Here is an 18,690-nt window from a genome sequence, read left to right on the forward strand (position 1 = left end):
GGGGCCTCTGAGAACATCCTGACCTTTGCACACTCTCTTCTGCTGTCCTGATGCAGATTCAGATTAATTTTAAACCTGAAGTGCTGGATAGATCTGGATTTTGCGTTTTCCACTTCCTGTCATAGCCACTAGGGGGCAGACTCCTCTGGCTCTTCCGTGGGTTTTGGCAAAGGAACAGGCAACAGTGATAGTCATTGGATGGCAGATTTCTTGGTCGCCTGTCAATGGTCTTCCGCAACTGCAATGGGGTTTGCAAAGAGCACACAAACCTGCCTCCTAGTGGACATTGCAAAAGGCACTGTGTCATAAGTTTACCCCAAGACAAAGAAGTATAGAGGGGTGTTTGTGGGTCGATGGCAAGGCCCAAAGACCAAGATTAGGTTTCTTGTATATATGGATCAACCTGGTTACCTGCAATTCTTATTTCTGGTATCCTAGGCTTCTTGTGTCAGTTAACACACCATCTCATGGTTCAACATAGGCTGGAAAGCTGCCGATGCCAACCAGTTACATACAGGATGCCTTACTTCGAGCAAAAAGCTGGTTTGGCTGTCAAAGTATACAGCTGAATACTTGGGATATACAGCTGAGGTCCAACCTCAAGCAGGACTGGTGCCATAAGGCTGCCTTTGAAAACAGCAACCGATCCACAAAGTCCTCTTCCCATCAGCAACAGGGTCACGACAACTCACACACATCAAAAGGTTTATTTTCCAAAATATATGCAAGCTATACATAAGTATGGCACATCTACCATTTAATTATAACTTTATAACCTTTACTTTTCCAAACCTTTAAGTATTTCCACAGTAAACATTAGAAGGAAGGGAAAGGGTAGTAGAATCATGAGCTCAAGGGGAAAAAAATCCACCACCATCAATGATGCTTTGGTGATTACTTTCCTCAGCTCTTAAAAGCTGGAAATAGTTTAGGTGGAGATAAAACAAAAACCTTTTAGGCAAGAGGGCTGGTAGTAGAAGAGCAGGAACAAGGTCAGTGGAAACCTGAGAAAGCTCCAGGGGCCTCCCTATGCATAGGGACCACAAAACAGAGAGAGAGAGAAACAGGCTCATTCATTTTGCAAATGGGTGCTGACCTGTCCCTCAGTGGCTATACCTATTTCCTAAATAACTTCACAATATTAGGCTCTAACAGAGAGAAAATGAAGGGGAAGGAGGTAGGTTTAGAGTGTAAGGCATTTGGAGTTGGCCCCACCTGAGGACTGGTATGCTAGAGGCCACAGCATCGTCTGCTCTGGGTGTTGAAGGACAGGACAGTGTGGGGCAACCAGGAGTTGCACGAAGTGTCAGACGATGACTCACTTTCACTTGAGCCAGTGGTTCCCAAACTGTGAGCCGAGGCTCCCCAGGGAGCCATGGAAACTAACCAAGGGAGCTGCGGAATCCTTGCGAAAAACCCACCACCCTATACCATGTATAGGAAGTCCTATGCATAGAAGCCCTAATGGGGAGCCACGGCCAATGCCCCAGTAGGTCAAGGGAGCTGCCAGTCAAAAAAGTTTGGGAACCCATGACCTGACCACACACCAGTGGACAGAATGTATTGGGGGGTCTTGCGGCATATTATACCTTCTCCCCATTCATAGGCAGTGCACAGCAGAATCTCTTTGGGACCCGGTTAACAGACCTTCCTCCTTTTATCCCTCCTGTTTGTTTTGTTCTGATGCTGCGCATGTAACTTTAATAAAAAGAAGTGATACAACGTAATGTCTGGTTTGCAAAAGAAATGAGGCTTCAGGGAAGAAAGAAAAGAAATAGTACCTTAACAGAGACCCCAATTTAGCAGAAGGAAACAGACAAGATACACTCAGGCACAAAAACCAAGAAATGTGACAGCTGGGCATCATTGAACCCCCCCCCCCCCAAAAACTGAGCTCACAGGTACAAGTCATTGTGCTGCTCTACCACTCTTCCCCCCAAAAGTCAGATTTTTTGCACTAAGAACTGCAATGGTGGAATCACGGGCACGCTACAGATGAGCAACACTGGGTGCTCCTACCTTAGTGAACAAGGTACCCCCTACCTTAGTGAACAAGGTACAACCATCCTGGCCCCTGGCAGTGGAGTCATTACAAAAGATGTTTGTACCTCCACCTCTGAACAGCTAGTCCATGCAGGAGGTCAGGAAGGGGAAGCAGCAAACTCTAAGCACCTCTGTGCACTCCACAGGAGAGCAATACTTCTGTCTGGGGACCCCATGAGAGTCTGCTTGTGGGACAAAGAAGATGCTTCTCTCTCAGTGTTTGTGAACAGTACCAAAAGAAAAAAGACATACAGTTGCTCCTACATAAATCTGCACATAAGACCCCATTTGCCTGAATCCCCAGAGGAAGAAAAGGGGGGGGGGGAGAGAAGGAAGTGGCTGCCATGGCAGAGATCCACTTCATGTCTGTGGCACAGTACAAGAGGCACAATTGGTTTTGCTTTGGCAAAAAAGAGAGAATGAAAAAGGCAAAGAGGAGGAGGACGATCTCTCAAAGACAGCAGCACATGTTGCCTCTTCTAGGGTAGCCAGAGATCACAAGCAACCTTCTCTCATTGGTGAAGTTCTTTCTGGGGGGAAGACATCTCTCTTCCAGGAGTAGAAAACAGGAAGGGAGATACCAGAGGGCATCCCAGTCCTGGAGGGCATCTGCCAGAACTCTGCCCTCTTGCAATTAACCTCCAGCCCAAGCCTATGAGGCCAAAATCCTCTGGCTCCCAGAGTCACTGACAAAATAACATATACAGAGGATGCATCATCTGAGCACAACCCAAGACACTAGGGTAGCTCTGCCTGCTCCAAGCTCATGCGTGGAAACCCAGCAACCCTCATGCATGAAAACACAACCCACAGGATTCAGAGGGGGCGGGCCTGGGAAGTGGCTGGCTGCAGAGCTGGTGGTATGGCAACCACCAGCTCTTCCTGGGGCAAAGAGCTCTGGGTGTAAAACAGTTTCTGAGCAGGGAACATTCTGAAGATCCCCTCTCCAAATCACAGCCAAGAGGCAGACTAAGGGAGTCTGATTTCAGCTCTGCCTGTGGACAAAACTGCATTCAACCCTCACCCCCAATTCTAATAAAACAGCAAATTAATTAACATGGCCAAAGTGACTATTCTAAAATATTTTGTCCACTGTGTGTCAGTGCTGTATTTTGAATTTCTGCCTGCAGTTAACCACCTCGTGGACTGTACTCATCAATATTCTGTGCCAGTCACAGACTTCTGGCCATTTCTGCAGCTTCCTGACCAAGGCACGTGGCAAAAGAGGCTGAGCCTGGCATCCCATTGGCAGAGGAGGGGGCAAAACGCACATAGCAGCTTGTTAGTCGCCTGAGAGTGCGTTGAAGAATTGACGGGCTGTGAGCACTACACACAAGAGGGGAGCTGATTCCAGCACTCATGGTGCAATTGGGCACGTGACTGCCAATATTTGTGTGCAAGTTTTACCTCTTTCCGGGATGTAAAGTGCTTTGTTTTCTTTCTAAGGATTTCTAGGCAGTATGATTGTGGATATATTGGGGATGTTTATACTTGGCCACAGTAGACGCTTTTGTATAATCTGCCCCCCTATAATTGGTTCCCCTGCACTGGCCTGTGACGTATCACAAGGCCAGGAGGGGACACACCTTGTGGCATCTGTCTGGACCTTGCCACAATGTTTCTCTGCCTTCATTCACTGCAAGTGCTCACCACAGCCAGTCCCCAAAAGAGCTCTAAGCCATTCTGAACAGGACTGGCTGTATCCACTCCACTGGGCCCCCAAACCCAACTCCAGAGTTGTGAAAATCTGCACAAGTGAAGGAAGAGCATCCAGCAGGATTCCATTTTGGAACAGGACTTGATCTGGAATCCGTCCGGGCTCCAGTTTGGTGGAGCCAGATTCCACAGAGCTCCATGCCAACAAGAGCAGGAGCACACCAGCAATGCAGAGTCTGTACTTCCATATCGTGAGTTGGCTTTCCCTTGTGGAGAAGGTACGTTCTCCCTCCCCCCATGATGCACCTGGAGAGGACAACAAGCAGGTCATAAAGCTAGTCCTGTGCTCATCAGCAACAAAAGTGGACACCTCCGTATTCCAGTGCAGGTTACCCCTCACAGGTTATGAGTTTTCCCAAGGCACACTGTCACATGTAAGCAAACAAGGAGTTCTTATACACATGGGGTATTTCAAATATAGCCTTCAGCTCAACAGAGTCAAGTTAGGTCCCTTCAAGTCTCTTCTTGGCTTCGACAGGCAGTGGCACAGTCTATTCTGTTGTCTCCATCAGCCTCTGTAGAGCTCTCAGGGGCAACTGCCCCCCTTCCTAGAAATTGTGCATGGACTAAGCTGAGGCCACAGAAAGCAGCAAAGCACAATGACAGGCCATTTTCCAGGTCAAGTGTCTTCAAGTCCTCACTCCTTCAGTTCTGTGGGGTTAGTCCCATGGATGACAACACAGGAATGATGGAAGGCCACGGAGGGGAACAGCAAATGTTAGTTTTCCTTCTCAAAGTGATCCTCTGGGATTAGTGTCTGAAATGGATAATCCCAGAATTTGGTGGTGATTCCAAAGCCTGAAATGAGAGAGAGAAGGAATAAAGCAACATTTGTCAAGGATCTTGTCTTCAGTCAAGGTGCCAGTGACTGAAAACCGACACTGTATTAACCGACAGCAATGAAATTGAGAACTGACAACAAGCGATTGTGCCACCAATGAAAGACAGATATAGAGTCCAACTATCCCCTTTCACTGGGCCTCTGTTACTATTGTTTTAAACAGCTTCCATGCACTCTGGAGAGACTGAACATTCTTTACCTTTCAACTAGCCTCCTCATCAGGGGGAAGTCTGCCCTTTGGAACTCAAAGGTTTTTTATGTCAGATTTGCTTGACACTCTTCCCCTGGCCTGCATGTCGAAACAGATCACAGCATGGTCACTGTTCAGGCTGGCCCAACTCACCTTATCAGCTGTGCAAAGTTACGTTTACCCAAGGACTGAACTTGCTGGAACAGCTCAGAGCATCTACCCCAAAATTCAGTGCCTGAATGGAATCCTGGACACATGACAGCATCGACTCAAGAAATCCCAAAGATTTGTGCGGACCAAGAGGAAAAGCCAAGCAGCGCAGCAATTATTTAGAGGGTAATTGGAGCCCATTACCTGCTTGCTGGTGTTCAAAGTGGTGTTTGATGTGATAGGCCTTCATCCCACACAGGTAGGTGCCTTTCTTTGGTGACCCATAATGCAGATAGTAATGTATCATGTCGTAGACAATGTAACCAAAGAGCCCTCCAGAGAGGAGGCCCATCCCCAGTGCTTCAGGAAATACAAGTGTGAGAAAAACATAGAAAACTGCGACTATCACTGATGCTGGTACAGGTGGGAAAACCAGGCGGGCTCCATCAAAGGGGGACTGGAAGGGAAACAAGAACAGTTTAAGCACCACCCCTGCTCAGGGCTGATCCAGGATCTCTGGGCCCCTGAGACAGCTTGCCAAATGCTGTCCTCCCATACTCTGTGATGTGCCAGCCTCTGTTCTTTCCACCCCCTGGTTTGAATAAGGAAGGAAGATCAACTTTGACACTCTAGCTCCTCTCCTCTCCACTTCCTCTTCTGCTCTTTCCCTCTCTTCATTTGCAGCTTATGCAAATGCAGGCTGCTTTTGACCACATACGCCTAGGGAAGTCCAATGGAGTGACAACATTCCTGCATGGTGGAACTCTTAGAACTAACTTCATGTATTATATAGTCTTTGGCTTGCTGGAAGGGCAGGGCAGGAATGGCAGCTTGCTGATTGAATCCACCTAGGACTAGAGCTGGAGGAGCCCAAGTCCAACTGGTTTCTGCCTTCCTACACAGGTATATAGCCTTTGCCAGAGACATGAACTTCTGATGTGAACCTAAGGGCTTTTGGCTCTCAGCCCATGGATTTTAGCCCAATAAGATACTAGCAAGTGCTGACACCACCAGCAGCTACCAGACCCTTTAGGGAGCAAGTTGGAAATTACAACTGACTGCTGTGACAAATTTGCAAGGCACTTTGTAGGTATAATTGCTTACATTAGCCACAATTTGGATTCTGGATTATCAGTTCCAGAAATTGTCCCTATAGCATCAGTCAGTTCATCATTATTGACTGATTTTTTTTCTCAGCTTAAATGGCCTGAGAACATGGATACGGTTCTCTGGAACTTGAGAGCATCTTCATGCCTGCTTGACCATTTCCCCAACTTGGTTTATATGATCTGCACAGGCTGGTCTGGCCGAATTCACCTTTAAGGTGAATATCAGGTAAGCATCCTGCTGAGTGGAATTATGTGTCCCCTCCGGGAAAAAAAAAGCCCATGTCAGATTTCACCAACTTAGGATGCAATCCTAACCAACTTTCCAGCACTGGCATAGCTGTGCCAGTGGGGCATGTGCTGCATCATGCAGTTGGGGGGCAGTCACAGAGGCCTTCTCAAGGTAGGGCAATGTTTATTCTCTTACCTCAGAGTTGCACTGCCCTTATGTCAGTGCTGGAGAATTGGTTAGGATTGCGGCCTTAGACAATTATCTTGAATAAGGTGATTGAGCTTGGCATCTCAGCTCCAGAGGATCCTAGATAGAACAGATTATCTGGACTGTTATTTCAGTCCAGCTTCAGCCCAGGCTTTTGGACAAAGAAAGCCTTGGTCACCCTGTTGGATTGTCTACACTGAGGACTAAATAGTGGGACAGCTTCCCTGCTGGACCTCTCAGTGGCTTTCAACATCATTGACCATGGCGTCTTTCTGTCGGTTGGTTGAGTTGAGGCTGGATGGCACTGCTTTGCAGTGGATGCACTCCTTGACTGATAGGTCCTAGGTGGTGATGCAGGGGTGGGGAGGAAGACACCTGTTTGGCACCCTGGCCTTTACAGTGCGGGTTGCCACAGTGCTTTATTCTTGTTAACATCAACATGAAACTGCTGGAGAGATCATCCCTGGGGTTGGAATGGGGTGTCACCAGTATGCTGACAACACTGAACTCTATTTCTCTCTGCCATCTCATTCCAGGGAGGCTGGGGAAGTCCTGGAGTGCTGTCTGGAGGTGGTCATGGTTTGGCTGAGATTAAATCCAGAAAAGGCAGAGGTTCTCCTGGTCAGGAAATCCTCAATGCAGATATTGAGTCATCCGCCCTTCTGAATGGGGTTGCACTCCTCCTGCAGGAATGAGTGTGCAGCTTGGGAGTGCTCCTGGACTCACAGCTCTGCCTGAAGAGTCAGGTGGTAGCTGCGGTCAGGAGTGCATTTGCACAGCTTTGGCTGGTGCACCAATTGTGGCCATACTTGACTCAATTGGACCTGAGCAAGGTGGTCTATACTTCAGTGATTTCACAACCGGATTACTGTAATGTGCTCTACATAGAAGAGCTGCCCATGAAGGATGCTCCAAAGCTGTAATTAGTGCAGAATGCAGCAAAACAGGTGCCTGAAGCTAGGTAGTGCAATCCTGCTACGGCTGCCCATTCATTTCCAGGCCCAATTCAAAGTACTGGAATGGACCTTTTTAGCCCTTCACTATTTGGAACCAGGTTATCTGAGGAACCTGGTCTGCCTTCTCCCATATATTCCAGCCTGTATAGGGACCTTAGAGAAAAGGCGAGGTGATCGCCTAAGCTTGATTTATTGGCAAAAATTTCTCACCCTGTAGGGGAGTATCTATGATATTTCCTGTGAGACGACATTGTATCCACCCACACTATGCACAGTCAAATGTTAATGGCTACGCATTCCTAGAGCAACACCCGTGCCAGAAAGAGAATCAGAAGTTATTTGTTCTGTATGGCCAGGATGCCAATAGCCAAAGAATCACAAAGTGCAGTGGCACCTATGCTATGATTCTGGGGAAAAAGGAAGGAAAAATGAGATACTGGCTGTCAAATTCAGCTTCCTAAGAATCTAATGGCCCAATCCTATCCTCTCTTAGCACAAAGGCTGACACAGCATCTCCTATATTCTGTGTGTTGGCTGGTGACCAGGCCAGCCAGGAAAGGTGAGCAAAGAAAAATTTCACTTAAGTATCCAGCCGTTGTCTGAGCCCCTATGAAGTTCCTCTGATCCATGCTGTTTTACTGGCATAAACCTGAAGAGTTACAGGGGCATGTCGGGCTGGGGATGGGGGTGTATGATTGGGTGGCTACCAGTGCTGCCGAGATCTGCCTGGTCCTGCCTTGATCTGCCCCGTCCTAGCCCAGTTCCCACCCCAGCCTGCCCCCACCACCAGCAAAGCCACACTGGTGGCTGGTCTGCCCTTTGCTGCTGCTGGGGGTGAGGCCTTCTGGACCTGCATCAGCAGCAGCACCAGTAAAGGACCTACCCCTCAACGCACCCCAGGGTGAAGGGGCAAGATGCCCCCCCACCCCACCTCCATACTTACCCAGCACAATGGAGCCTCGTGCGGCATTGCGGGTGACTCAGAAAGTCTTCGGAGGCTTCCCACGTGGTCTCAAATAGTACTTCTGGGAAACCGGAAGTACTTCTTAAGATTGCATCAGAAGCCTCAGAAGGCTTTCTGAGTGGCCTGCAACACCGCAAAGGTATGGAGCTTGAGGTTTTTGACCCCCCTTTCCAGACCTGCCACTGAGCAGCACTCCGCAAATCAGTGGATGGCAGACAGCATGGAACACCACAGACCTCGGGGTCTGAACAGTGTACCATACAGATACGATTGGGCTGTTTTAATTGGGGGGAAAAAGAAAGAAAAGAGAAAAAAGAGAGGTAATTTTCTAGTCCTCGGGAAGGAATCAAGCAAGCTCTCATTAGGCTGCACAAACTGGGTTTAGTTGGCTACCAACAGAAGCTTAGATTCCTTCTGCAAATACAGTAATACTGTTTTAAGCAAAAGACAGGGCCAAACACGTGTTCCTATAAATGTACTTTGGCCCTTATAAATGCTTCAAAATTTCCTTCCTTCCTCCTTTCCTTCCTTTCTTTTTCAGCTTTTATTTTAAAACAACTGTAACTCACCTCAAAAGCCTAAGATGAAATGAGTTACAATTCAGTGGTTCTCAAACATATCGGTCTCTGGAGCCCTTTACACTCCTCAGGGAGCCTCAGGGAGCCCCACTGGGGCAGGTGCAGAGTCTCAGGGAGCCCCAGAGCACCGGTGCATCTGTGGATTGGTGCAGTGCCGACCCCAACACCAAATACCAGTGAAGAGCCGGAATAGGAGGAGAACGACAAAGGAGAGCTACGAACAGGGGAGGTGGGAGGCATGAACAAGCAGAGTGGGCAGCCACTTTGGTGTGCTCGTGGAACTCCTGAAGGGGTCTCAAGGAGCACCAGGGCTCCTAGGAGCACAGAGAAATAGTGAGCTATATCTTTAAATAAAAAATAATACATTTCAAAGTTGGAATAAGTGGCAGGATATGAAAACACACTAAGGAGGACATTTATAGTTATTTTTTTTTAATCCTATAGCCTTACTTGGGGGTGTGTGTGATGAAAAGGTCCTTTGCTTCAAAGCTGACCACTGTGACATTGCACAATTGTCATAGAAGCAGACAGCCACCATGACACTTTAAACCACAGCAGTGCGCAAGCCAGGGTGGAAGCACACATGAGGCACCTCCAGTGCTTGCTCTGCCAGTACGACACAGTCCACATCCCTTCCTTCTTTTGCTGTTATCAAAACCTATCCAGTGAAGCAAAAGGCAACATTCATTTGCACACCATTCATTGATCCCGAGTCTGGCACTTGGTGCTCTTCCTCATCTGGTGAGGTCTGATCCCTCGGAAGGGCTGTAGCAATCTATGCCATTGCCTCTTTCTTCAACCTGCTGTTAACAGGCTGCAAGGGATCTCTGCCAGCTGGCTGCTGCCAGTTGTCACAGCCCCACTTACCTTGTGGTGTTGGCCATGCAACAAGAAATGCAGAGTGATAAGGTAATAGTTGTTGGCAGGCTTCATGTGGAAGATAAAGCGGTGGATGACGTACTCCACTAGGGTCCAGACGCCCATTCCCATCACAAAGATCATCGGGCAATAGTTTTTGTGAATGTGGATGGAATAAGCTGCACAACAGAGGGAGTGGGAAATGGAACCATCAGCAAGCAATACATCCTGAAGCCACCGTCCCATGAAGACATTCCTGTCCCAGGCTGAGACGGTTGTCTAGCCCAGCACCAAATTTCCAGCTGCAGCTGTCCACATCTATTTATTTCAAGTGGGACAGAAGGGTGGCAGAACAGGGCTGGCCTTAGGGCATATTGACTAATTTGGCCAAAATGGACTCTGTACCTGGAGGGGTCCTGCACTGGGCAGATGGAGCACCTGCAACCACATCAGGAACCTTCCCCTGTAGCCAATGCTCCAGCATGGAAACATCCATGCCTTAGAAGGTCACTCCCGATTTTTCAGAAAAACTGGAAGTGACCTGAGGTTTCCCAAAGACCTTGGCGTTCTGAGGGCCGGGGAGGCCCAGCCTTCAGAACACCCTTCAAAAGTGACCAGAGCACAGCTCCTATTGCCTCAGGAGGGTCCATATGGGTCCAACCCACATGGGTTGCATCCATGGGTTCAGGGACCCATGGATAATGAAATCCGTGCATCCTGAATCCACAGATACAGCAGGCCCACTGTACTTTAACAACCAGGTACCAACCAAATGTTGAACACAGCTAGCTAGGAAAGTGCAAAGGAAAACAATTGGAAGACACAGATACACTCAAGGGAAGGCCAAAGAGGATGAGGATGATTCTGCTAACTGCTTAGAGGCATGCAGTATAGGAGCCAGTTGCGCTTCCCAGTGAAGGGCTTTCCCAGATCAAAAGGCTGCCCCCCAAATGCCCTGTCCCACACCCCCTCCCACTGAACCTCCGCAGGTGATGGACCGTGGAGCAGCGCTTCTGCAGATAAGCCCAGTGTCTAGGCAGGTTCATTCAGGAGAAGGTTATTTTGATGATTGAGCTCCTCTTGCTCCCTTCTCCTCCCCTGCCCCTGATTCTCTCCCACTTGCTCCACTGTGATACTATGAAATCAGTGCCACTGAAGAAAGACTGCATGGCCAAGCAGACAGACAGTTTGTGTACTCCTTGTCTTCAGCAGCTGGGTCCCCCAAGAGCAATCTGGGGGTTACAGCCTTGGCGTGACCCCCTGAGGACAGCGGCAGGAAGTGGGTCTCCTTCCTTTTGAGGAAAACATGACCATGGAAGACATGTCCCCCGGGAGACGCCCTGAAGCTCCCAAAGGATCCGGGCAGTGGTTTTGCTTTCATGCTGGGCCAGCTGCATGGGGTGGAGGTGGGGAGGGAAGAGCCAAGCCTGGTACCAAACGGCACTTACAGCAAAAGGAAAATGAGTTGGCCAGAAAACAAGGGACAGACAAGGCCTCCGATCGCAGGTGCTGGCCGGCCGGCGGAGGGAGTCGCAGGCTGCTGGCTCCACACAAGCCCTTCTCTGTACAGGGCAGACTGCAGTGGGGGTGGGTGGCTGTTCAGACAATAGGTCCTTTCTATGGTTCTGGCTGAAGGGCTCCCAGTTCCCCTTGCTGAAGCCTGCTTGCAGGCACTGCTTCTTAAAACACAGATATTGTGTGGTGTTGCTTAGGGTCACCATTGAAGGAAAGGCCCTCTGTTCATGGTCAGAGGCACGCTCCTCTACTTCAGGGCTCAGTTCTGGCCCTGAAGAGAGGCCTAAGCATCCCCAGTTAAAATGCTCTTCCCAGTCTGCTGGCTGACTTAGGGCACAATCTTAACCAGGTCTACTCAAAAGTAAGTCCTATTTTGTTCAATGGGGCTTACTCTCAGAAAAGTGTGGTTAGGATTGCAGTGTTAGTTCTACAGGAGGGCACTTCCTGACATCTCTCAAATGTAGTAGTGTAGGGAAGCAACAGGGGCAGAAGGATGCTTCTCTTTGCCTGCTCCAAATTACCCAGAAAGACATCTTTATGGGGTGTGAACCGACCAGGCTTCAGAACTTGCCGTCTATGCAGAATTACTCCTCACCTGGCCTCCTCCTGCACCAGCTGAGAAAGGATTTTTAACCCTCCGGCATTGGCCTGGAGTCTCCCGGAATACACCTCCCTCTTCCAGCAAAACGGAAAGCAATCCTGAAGGTTTTAGCAAGGCCTCCATGGCACCACAGTGGGGGAAAACAAACTCTCCAGGAGCTGACAAGTCTTGTTGAACCATACACAGTGAGTAGCTAATGCAGCATGTCTGCCTGGAAACCAAATCCCAGCCCCCTGCACTAAAGAAGGTACCGGAAGACTTAAGCATGTTCACCTGTTGTGAATGTAGAAAAGAGACGGGTATTCCCCTGAGCAAGAGTCGCGTAGCAGTGCCAGGTGCAATACAGTACCACTGGAACCCAGACTGCAATGACCATGTACCTGGAGAAAAGAAAGTGGAAAAACAGGGTTCATTTCATTAAGTCAACTCCTCTCTGCCAGGCAAGAAAGAGCAAGCTGAAGTCTTGAGAGCATCCAAAAATCTAATCCTCTAAGATTAGAGCAGGATCTTCTGTGCTGCCAGTGGGCAGGGACTTCTGTGTTGCCAGTCTCACAATTACAATAGTCTAATACTAATAGTACTAAAACAGGTATTTCTATACCGCCTTTCTTGGTCATCAGATTTCTTCTTAGACTTTAGTCAAGGCGGTTTACATAGGCAGGCAATTTAAATCCCCGTAGGGATTTTTACAATTTGAAAGAAGGTTTCTATCTTCAAGAAACCACAACATTCAGATGTTTCTTTCTTGATCTGGTTGCAGATTCTGGCCTCCATCCTCCCACGCTCAGAGCAGATGGAATAGCTCGGCTCAGCTTGTCAGCTGCTTCAAGGTCGCACGGTTCCCCATCCATGAGGCCAACTGAGGTGGACACCTCAGGTGTCTGACTGGCCACATGCCTCCAACCACCCATCTCCACTGATCTTGCTCCTCCTTCCTCCCACTCCCTGAATTTGTAAAGGAAGACAGGAAAGGAGTGGAAGAAGAGATGCTCCAGCTCAGGGGTGTCAACATAAGGCCCGCAGGCCAGAGGTGGCCCCGGGAGCTCTTTATTCAGCCCTCAGGCTCTCTTAGCACCACTGTCAGTTGCACTCATCTGCTGAGCTGTGCTAAGGTGTCATTGCAGAAAGGACAAAAATTGGGCTCTCCCATACCTTGAAAATTTTGATCAAGATCTGTGTATTTTCTATCCTGCCATTTGCAGCTAATGAGTTCCTAAGTGACAAAAAAAGTGCTTATTTCTGGTCATGACTTGCTTCATAACATCACTTCCTGATTTAAGACATCACTTTTGGCCCTCAGTAGACATCATGAATGCTATTCGGCCCATTCCATGAAACGAGTTTGACACTCCTGCTCTAGCTTCTCACCTTCCACACTTCCTTTTCCTCTCTATCCCTCTTTTCCTTTTTGAACCCATGGAATGCAAGAAGGCACAGTGGAGGCAGCAATAGGGAAGGCAGGGTGCTTTAGTGCTCTCCCTCTTGGCAGACCTGTCATTTGTTGAATCACTTCTTAGCCACCTGAGTAAGGAGCTCTCTCCACATCGATTGGCAGCAAATCCCATTGGGTGGCTATCCTGAGCCACAGGATATTTCACAGGCCTGTCATGAATATGTGCAGTTCAGGCCTAGTAGCATTGCAAAGTCTGAACCAAAGTAACCCAGTAACATAGAAGTGGCTTGCATCCTAGCTGCAAGGAATTTACAACTCAATGATACTGTAGCACCTCAGCAGACCAAGTGGCGCCCATGAATCCCCAGTGGGGAGGGGGAGAAATAAGAGAACTAGCATCCAGAAGATTCTGTCCCCAAGAGTTCTGATTGGTCAGTTCAAAAAAGTATAGAGTCACATCATCCTGTAGCATGAGAAGTATAAGAAAAGCCCAAAGGGGTGTCTTGTCTCTTTGTCTTTGGTCTTTGTCTTTTGGCGTGGGTGCAACAAGATGGGGAGGAGGGAAGGTTCCCATGGGACCACAGGTCTCTGTTTTGAGGTCAGGAATGAACTCCGCCCCCCTGTCCCATCCAGAGTAGTGAATGCTCACCACTTTCCCCCTCCTGACTTTCCCTTGAAGTTGTTTAGACACAATTGATTGAAGGGCTGGACTCATTTTTCTGCAAATTAGTGCGCTGAGCATTGCATCACCTGATAAAGGCAGGTATATCTGATGAACAGACGGTGCTTCTGTAACATGGGTTGGATCAAGCCAAGGGCCCAATTCCAGTGCGGATGCAACTGGGTGTGTGCCAACAGGGTGCGTGCTGCTGCATCTTGCGGTGCAGCCAAAAGGGAAGGGAACATTTGTTTTCTTACCACAGAACTGCATTGCAGCTGCATCAGTGCTGGAAATTTGGATGGGACTGGGCCCTCAGTTATACATGCACTGGTTACCACTGGTGTAAGTGCAAGAAGTCATCATGACCCCTAAAATAAATATGCCCCACTATGACTAGACAACAAAAAGCCAACTTTCAATGTCTTCATTAGAGCGTTTTCTTGTTCTGCCACTCATTCCTCTTTAGGAACTTAGGGTACTTCATTTATACTGCATGCCGATGCATGTTTGCTCCTATGTTAGTCCTGCTGTATTCAGTGCAGCTTACTCCCAGGGAAATGTGCATAGGCTTGCTGCCTCAAGGATCTAGCTCATTTTATCCCATGCTCTTCTGTGTCTTGCAATAGATTTAAAACAGTTGGATAAAAAAATTGAATTAAGAACTATCATGGTCTATTTCTCTTTTCAAGGAGGAAGAATGGCAGAGGAGCCTTTTCTCAGCTCTGCCGCTCTGCTTCCTGAGGCAACTGCCTTAGTCAGCCTCATGGATGGGCCAGCCCTCCTCCCATGTCTAAAACATATGCTATGATATTATATTTTAAAGGTGGTATATAAAGTACAAAGAAATAAACAAACCAAAGAGTTGGACTAGAAGCCCCTTCTCCTTTCTTGCAAATCAACAATTCTGCAGCTTCCACACACAGCCTCTCAAAGATTTTCTGTGTGTCAACCAAGAGGAGGATCATAACTGTGGACCCAACATACTCTCCTTCACACACCAAGAGCATGATGGATCCTTACTGGAAGCCACGCTTCAGAGTCTCACCATGCTGTTTTGGAAAGGGACTCGATGATGTCTGAATGGAACAAGCGAATGGGTCGATCCACCGGTTGATGCACCCATTCATCATACTTCTCCCCCAAGTGGCCCACCTGCCAGAGCAATGGTTTATGCCAATTGACAAGGTCCTGGGGAAGAGAGAGAGAGAAAAAAAGAAAAGACTGTAGTCAGAGCCAGATGGTACAGAAAGATCTGGCAGCCTTGGAAACTGCCTAGCCAAATGGTCAGAGTAGGGTGGCTGATCTTGCAGGTAGCGGATCTGGCAGCATCTCCATCTCCAAGTCACTCCTGAAAGTCATTCTGCAGATTTCAACAGGACCTCCAGGAATTTCCAACAGTGCAATCATGAGGGCTGGACCAAGACCCCCTGGCTCCTGAGACAACATGTCAAAATACTGCCCCCCCCCCCAACTTGATGCATCAGCCTCTGCTCTCCCTGCTGCCTGAACTGAAAAAAGAGGGGAGAGCAGGAAGGAACTGTGGAGGAGAGGGGACTGATGGCAAGAACTGACTGGCCCATCATTCTCCTCTCCAAGCCAATCCAGGAAATGCAAGGAGGAGGAAAAGAAGTGGAAGTGAGTGGACAAATGAAGACAGTCACTGCCCCACCACCAACCTGCCACCTGAGGCAACTGTCTCATTTAGCCTCGTGGATGAGCCAGCCCTACAATCATGCTGGAAAATTAATCTCCTGGAATAGCTTTGGTCAGAAATGGCAATCCTAGGTCCTAGCCATTAACCAAAGACCTTCCCAAGAGGTAGCAGCAAAACAGATCACATGTTCAGATTCTATCCCTATTCAGTGGTAAAGAATGAAACATCGTCAAAGGAGTATAGCACGACACCCATTTTAAAAAGGGCAGTTGAGAGAGCTAAAATTATGAGAGCAGGACATACAAACACATCCCTTCATTAGGAACATCAAACAAAACATGCCCTTTTCCTCGGAAGCAGCAGAGCCTTACTTTTTAAGAAGGAAAAAATATATAGTTAAGATGCAACCAGGTTAAGATTATTTCATCATGCAAAGCAAGACGTCAACATGTTAACAACTGGACAGCAAAAGAAAAACATGCAAAATATAACAACACATAAGTTTTCTTTTGAAAATCTATTCTTCCCAAGAAAAAGGACAAACAACTCCCATTGTTTCTTGAAGACTAATCAAGCACAAAGCTTTCATTCAGTGGGAATGCTGGCATTTGGAGACTGGGAAAAGGTCAAATTGCTCCATCTGGGACAAAGAGGAAGAAGAGGATGGCTGGTACTCTCAATTCACTACAAGGGCACCTCAAAAGGCCCTATTAACAGGTTTGGAAAGATAAGAGTGTGGAGGTAAAAGCTTGTCCCAATTCCAGTTTGGCTGGATGTGGCTGCTACTTTAGAGTGAGTAGAAGCCCCTAACTGGATTTTGATGCGTTAATACAGGGCCAGCCCATTCATGAGGCCAATTTGCCTCAGGTAGGAAGGGGTGTCCACCTCAGTCTGCCCACTCACCTTCCCTTCTGCTGCTCCTACTCCCACTCCCTTGATTGGAAAAGGGGAGATGGAGCAGAAGAGGAAGTGTGAAAGAGAAGAGATTGGTGGGATAGAGCATCGCAATGCCCTCAAACGCACCACTCTCTGCTTCTTCACACTTCTTCTTCCAATTCCAGGAATAGGAGAAGCAGAGGCTCCTCTCCTCATAAATAATTAAATATTTATAATTATTCATTTTAGTTTGCTCTATGATGTCACTTCTGGCTATGACAGAAGGACCAATGATAGGTCCCAGACAGATTATCATTCTAAAAAGTGGGTCCTGGTGCTAAAAGTATGAGAATTGCGTTAAATAGTGAAATCAGTTCCAATTTCTATTCAGATATGCACCTAGACAGAGAGATTCATACATTTGTTTCATCTTATTGCATTTATGCAAACAGGTACAGAGGGGAAAATAAACTTACGGGTAACCAAAAATAAACCCAAATCCTGCACCCCTTCAGCCATGAAGACACAGTCTTTTATTATACCATTCTAATTAGCCACGTCATAATCACCTCATCATAACACACTTTGCCTTTGGCATTTTATCTACTTCAGTAAGCAAACATCCCAAGAGACAAGCAACAGGCATTGCGAACAAACCAGATTCCAGAACGGGTTACTTGTCATTCTGTACTGTAGGTTCTAGCATATGCTTCTGTATTGCCCATTTTATAAAGATCTCCAAACGGAATATTTAGCGTCAATTTTATAAATAGCAGAGGTTGGGAGGATTTTGATAACATCTGGTATATAATCTGCAGGAACAACAGAGAATGTTGCAATCTTCTTAAAGAAAGAGGTACAGCACGAGACACAATGGGACTGTATGTGTAGGTTAGAAGGGATTGTATTGTTACATTGCTTTTGTGATGTTTAATTATGCCAATAAAGGTTCAGATCAATGATTGATTGATTGATTATGTATATTCCAGTTACTGATTAGCAAAGCTGAAATGAAGCAACTTTTTCTTTCTATTTTGGTCTTACTGCTCGCCCAAGTTTCTGCTGATTTAAAATATTCTGACATTAAAATATTGCTATTATTGACTTCTGGCACATTCCTCTGTGCCAGAGAAAGGGACCGAGAAGATATGGCTGTCAGTTCAGGCTATGCGAGCTACTGGGCTATCACCCACCTGTTGTGTTGGCTGTTATCTAAAAAGACAGAAAAGTGCCCAGCATCTGTAAGCTTTAGGGCAGGGGTCTCCAAACTGGAGACTGCTGCACAAAGGGGAAAGGAGTCCCTGGCAAGATTGGTGCTTACCGTTCCACCAGGGAGCTGTTCTTCCCCATCACCAATCTCTCCCAAATCGAGCCCCGGCCCCTGGAGAGAGGTGAAAAGCAGTGTGCCCTAAGGATCTGTCCTAGGACTGGTGCTTTTCAACCTCTTCATAAATGACCTGGAGACAGGGGTGAGCTGAGAGGTGGCTAAGTTTGCAGACAACACCAAACTTTTCCGAGTGGTGAAGACCAGAAGTGATTGTGAGGAGCTCCAGCAGGATCTCTCCAGACTGGCAGAATGGGCAGCAAAATGGCAGATGCGCTTCAATGTCAGTAAGTGTAAAGTCATGCACATTGGGGCAAAAAATCAAAACTTCACATATAGGCTGCTGGGTTCTGAGCTGTCTGTGACAGATCAGGAGAGAGATTTTGGGGTGGTGGTGGACAGGTCGATGAAAGTGTCGACCCAATGTTCAGCGGCAGTGAACAAGGCCAGTTCTATGCTTGGGATCATTAGAAAAGGTATTGAGAACAAAACAGCTAATATTGTAATGCCATTGTACAAATTGATGGTAAGGCCGCACCTGGAGTATTGCATCCAGTTCTGGTCGCCACATCTCAAAAAGGACATAGTGAAAATGGAAAAGATGCAAAAGAGAGTGACTAAGATGATTACTGGGCTGGGGCACTTTCCTTATGAGAAAAGGCTATGGCGTTTGGGCCTCTCCAGCCTAGAAAAGAGATGCCTGAGGGGGGACATGACTGAGACACACAACATCATGCAGGGGATGGACAGAGTGGATAGAGAGATGCTCTTTACACTCTCACATAACACCAGAACCAGGGGGCATCCACTAAAATTGAGTGTTGG

At 47.6% G+C, this 18,690-nt stretch overlaps 1 protein-coding gene across 1 annotated transcript in view; it reads right to left on the reverse strand.

The window, feature by feature from the left end:
- Nucleotides 1–4,477: 4,477 nt before the first annotated feature.
- FA2H (fatty acid 2-hydroxylase) overlaps nt 4,478–18,690 on the reverse strand; it is a 53,051-nt gene continuing 38,838 nt past the window's right edge. Inside the window, 5 exon segments of the mRNA XM_066637929.1 lie at nt 4,478–4,557; nt 5,145–5,397; nt 9,851–10,020; nt 12,231–12,337; nt 15,057–15,199. Of these exon segments, the coding sequence (XP_066494026.1) occupies nt 4,478–4,557; nt 5,145–5,397; nt 9,851–10,020; nt 12,231–12,337; nt 15,057–15,199 (753 nt within the window).

Source organism: Tiliqua scincoides, chromosome 9, assembly GCF_035046505.1.
Source record: "Tiliqua scincoides isolate rTilSci1 chromosome 9, rTilSci1.hap2, whole genome shotgun sequence".
NCBI classification, from domain to species: Eukaryota; Metazoa; Chordata; class Lepidosauria; order Squamata; family Scincidae; genus Tiliqua; species Tiliqua scincoides.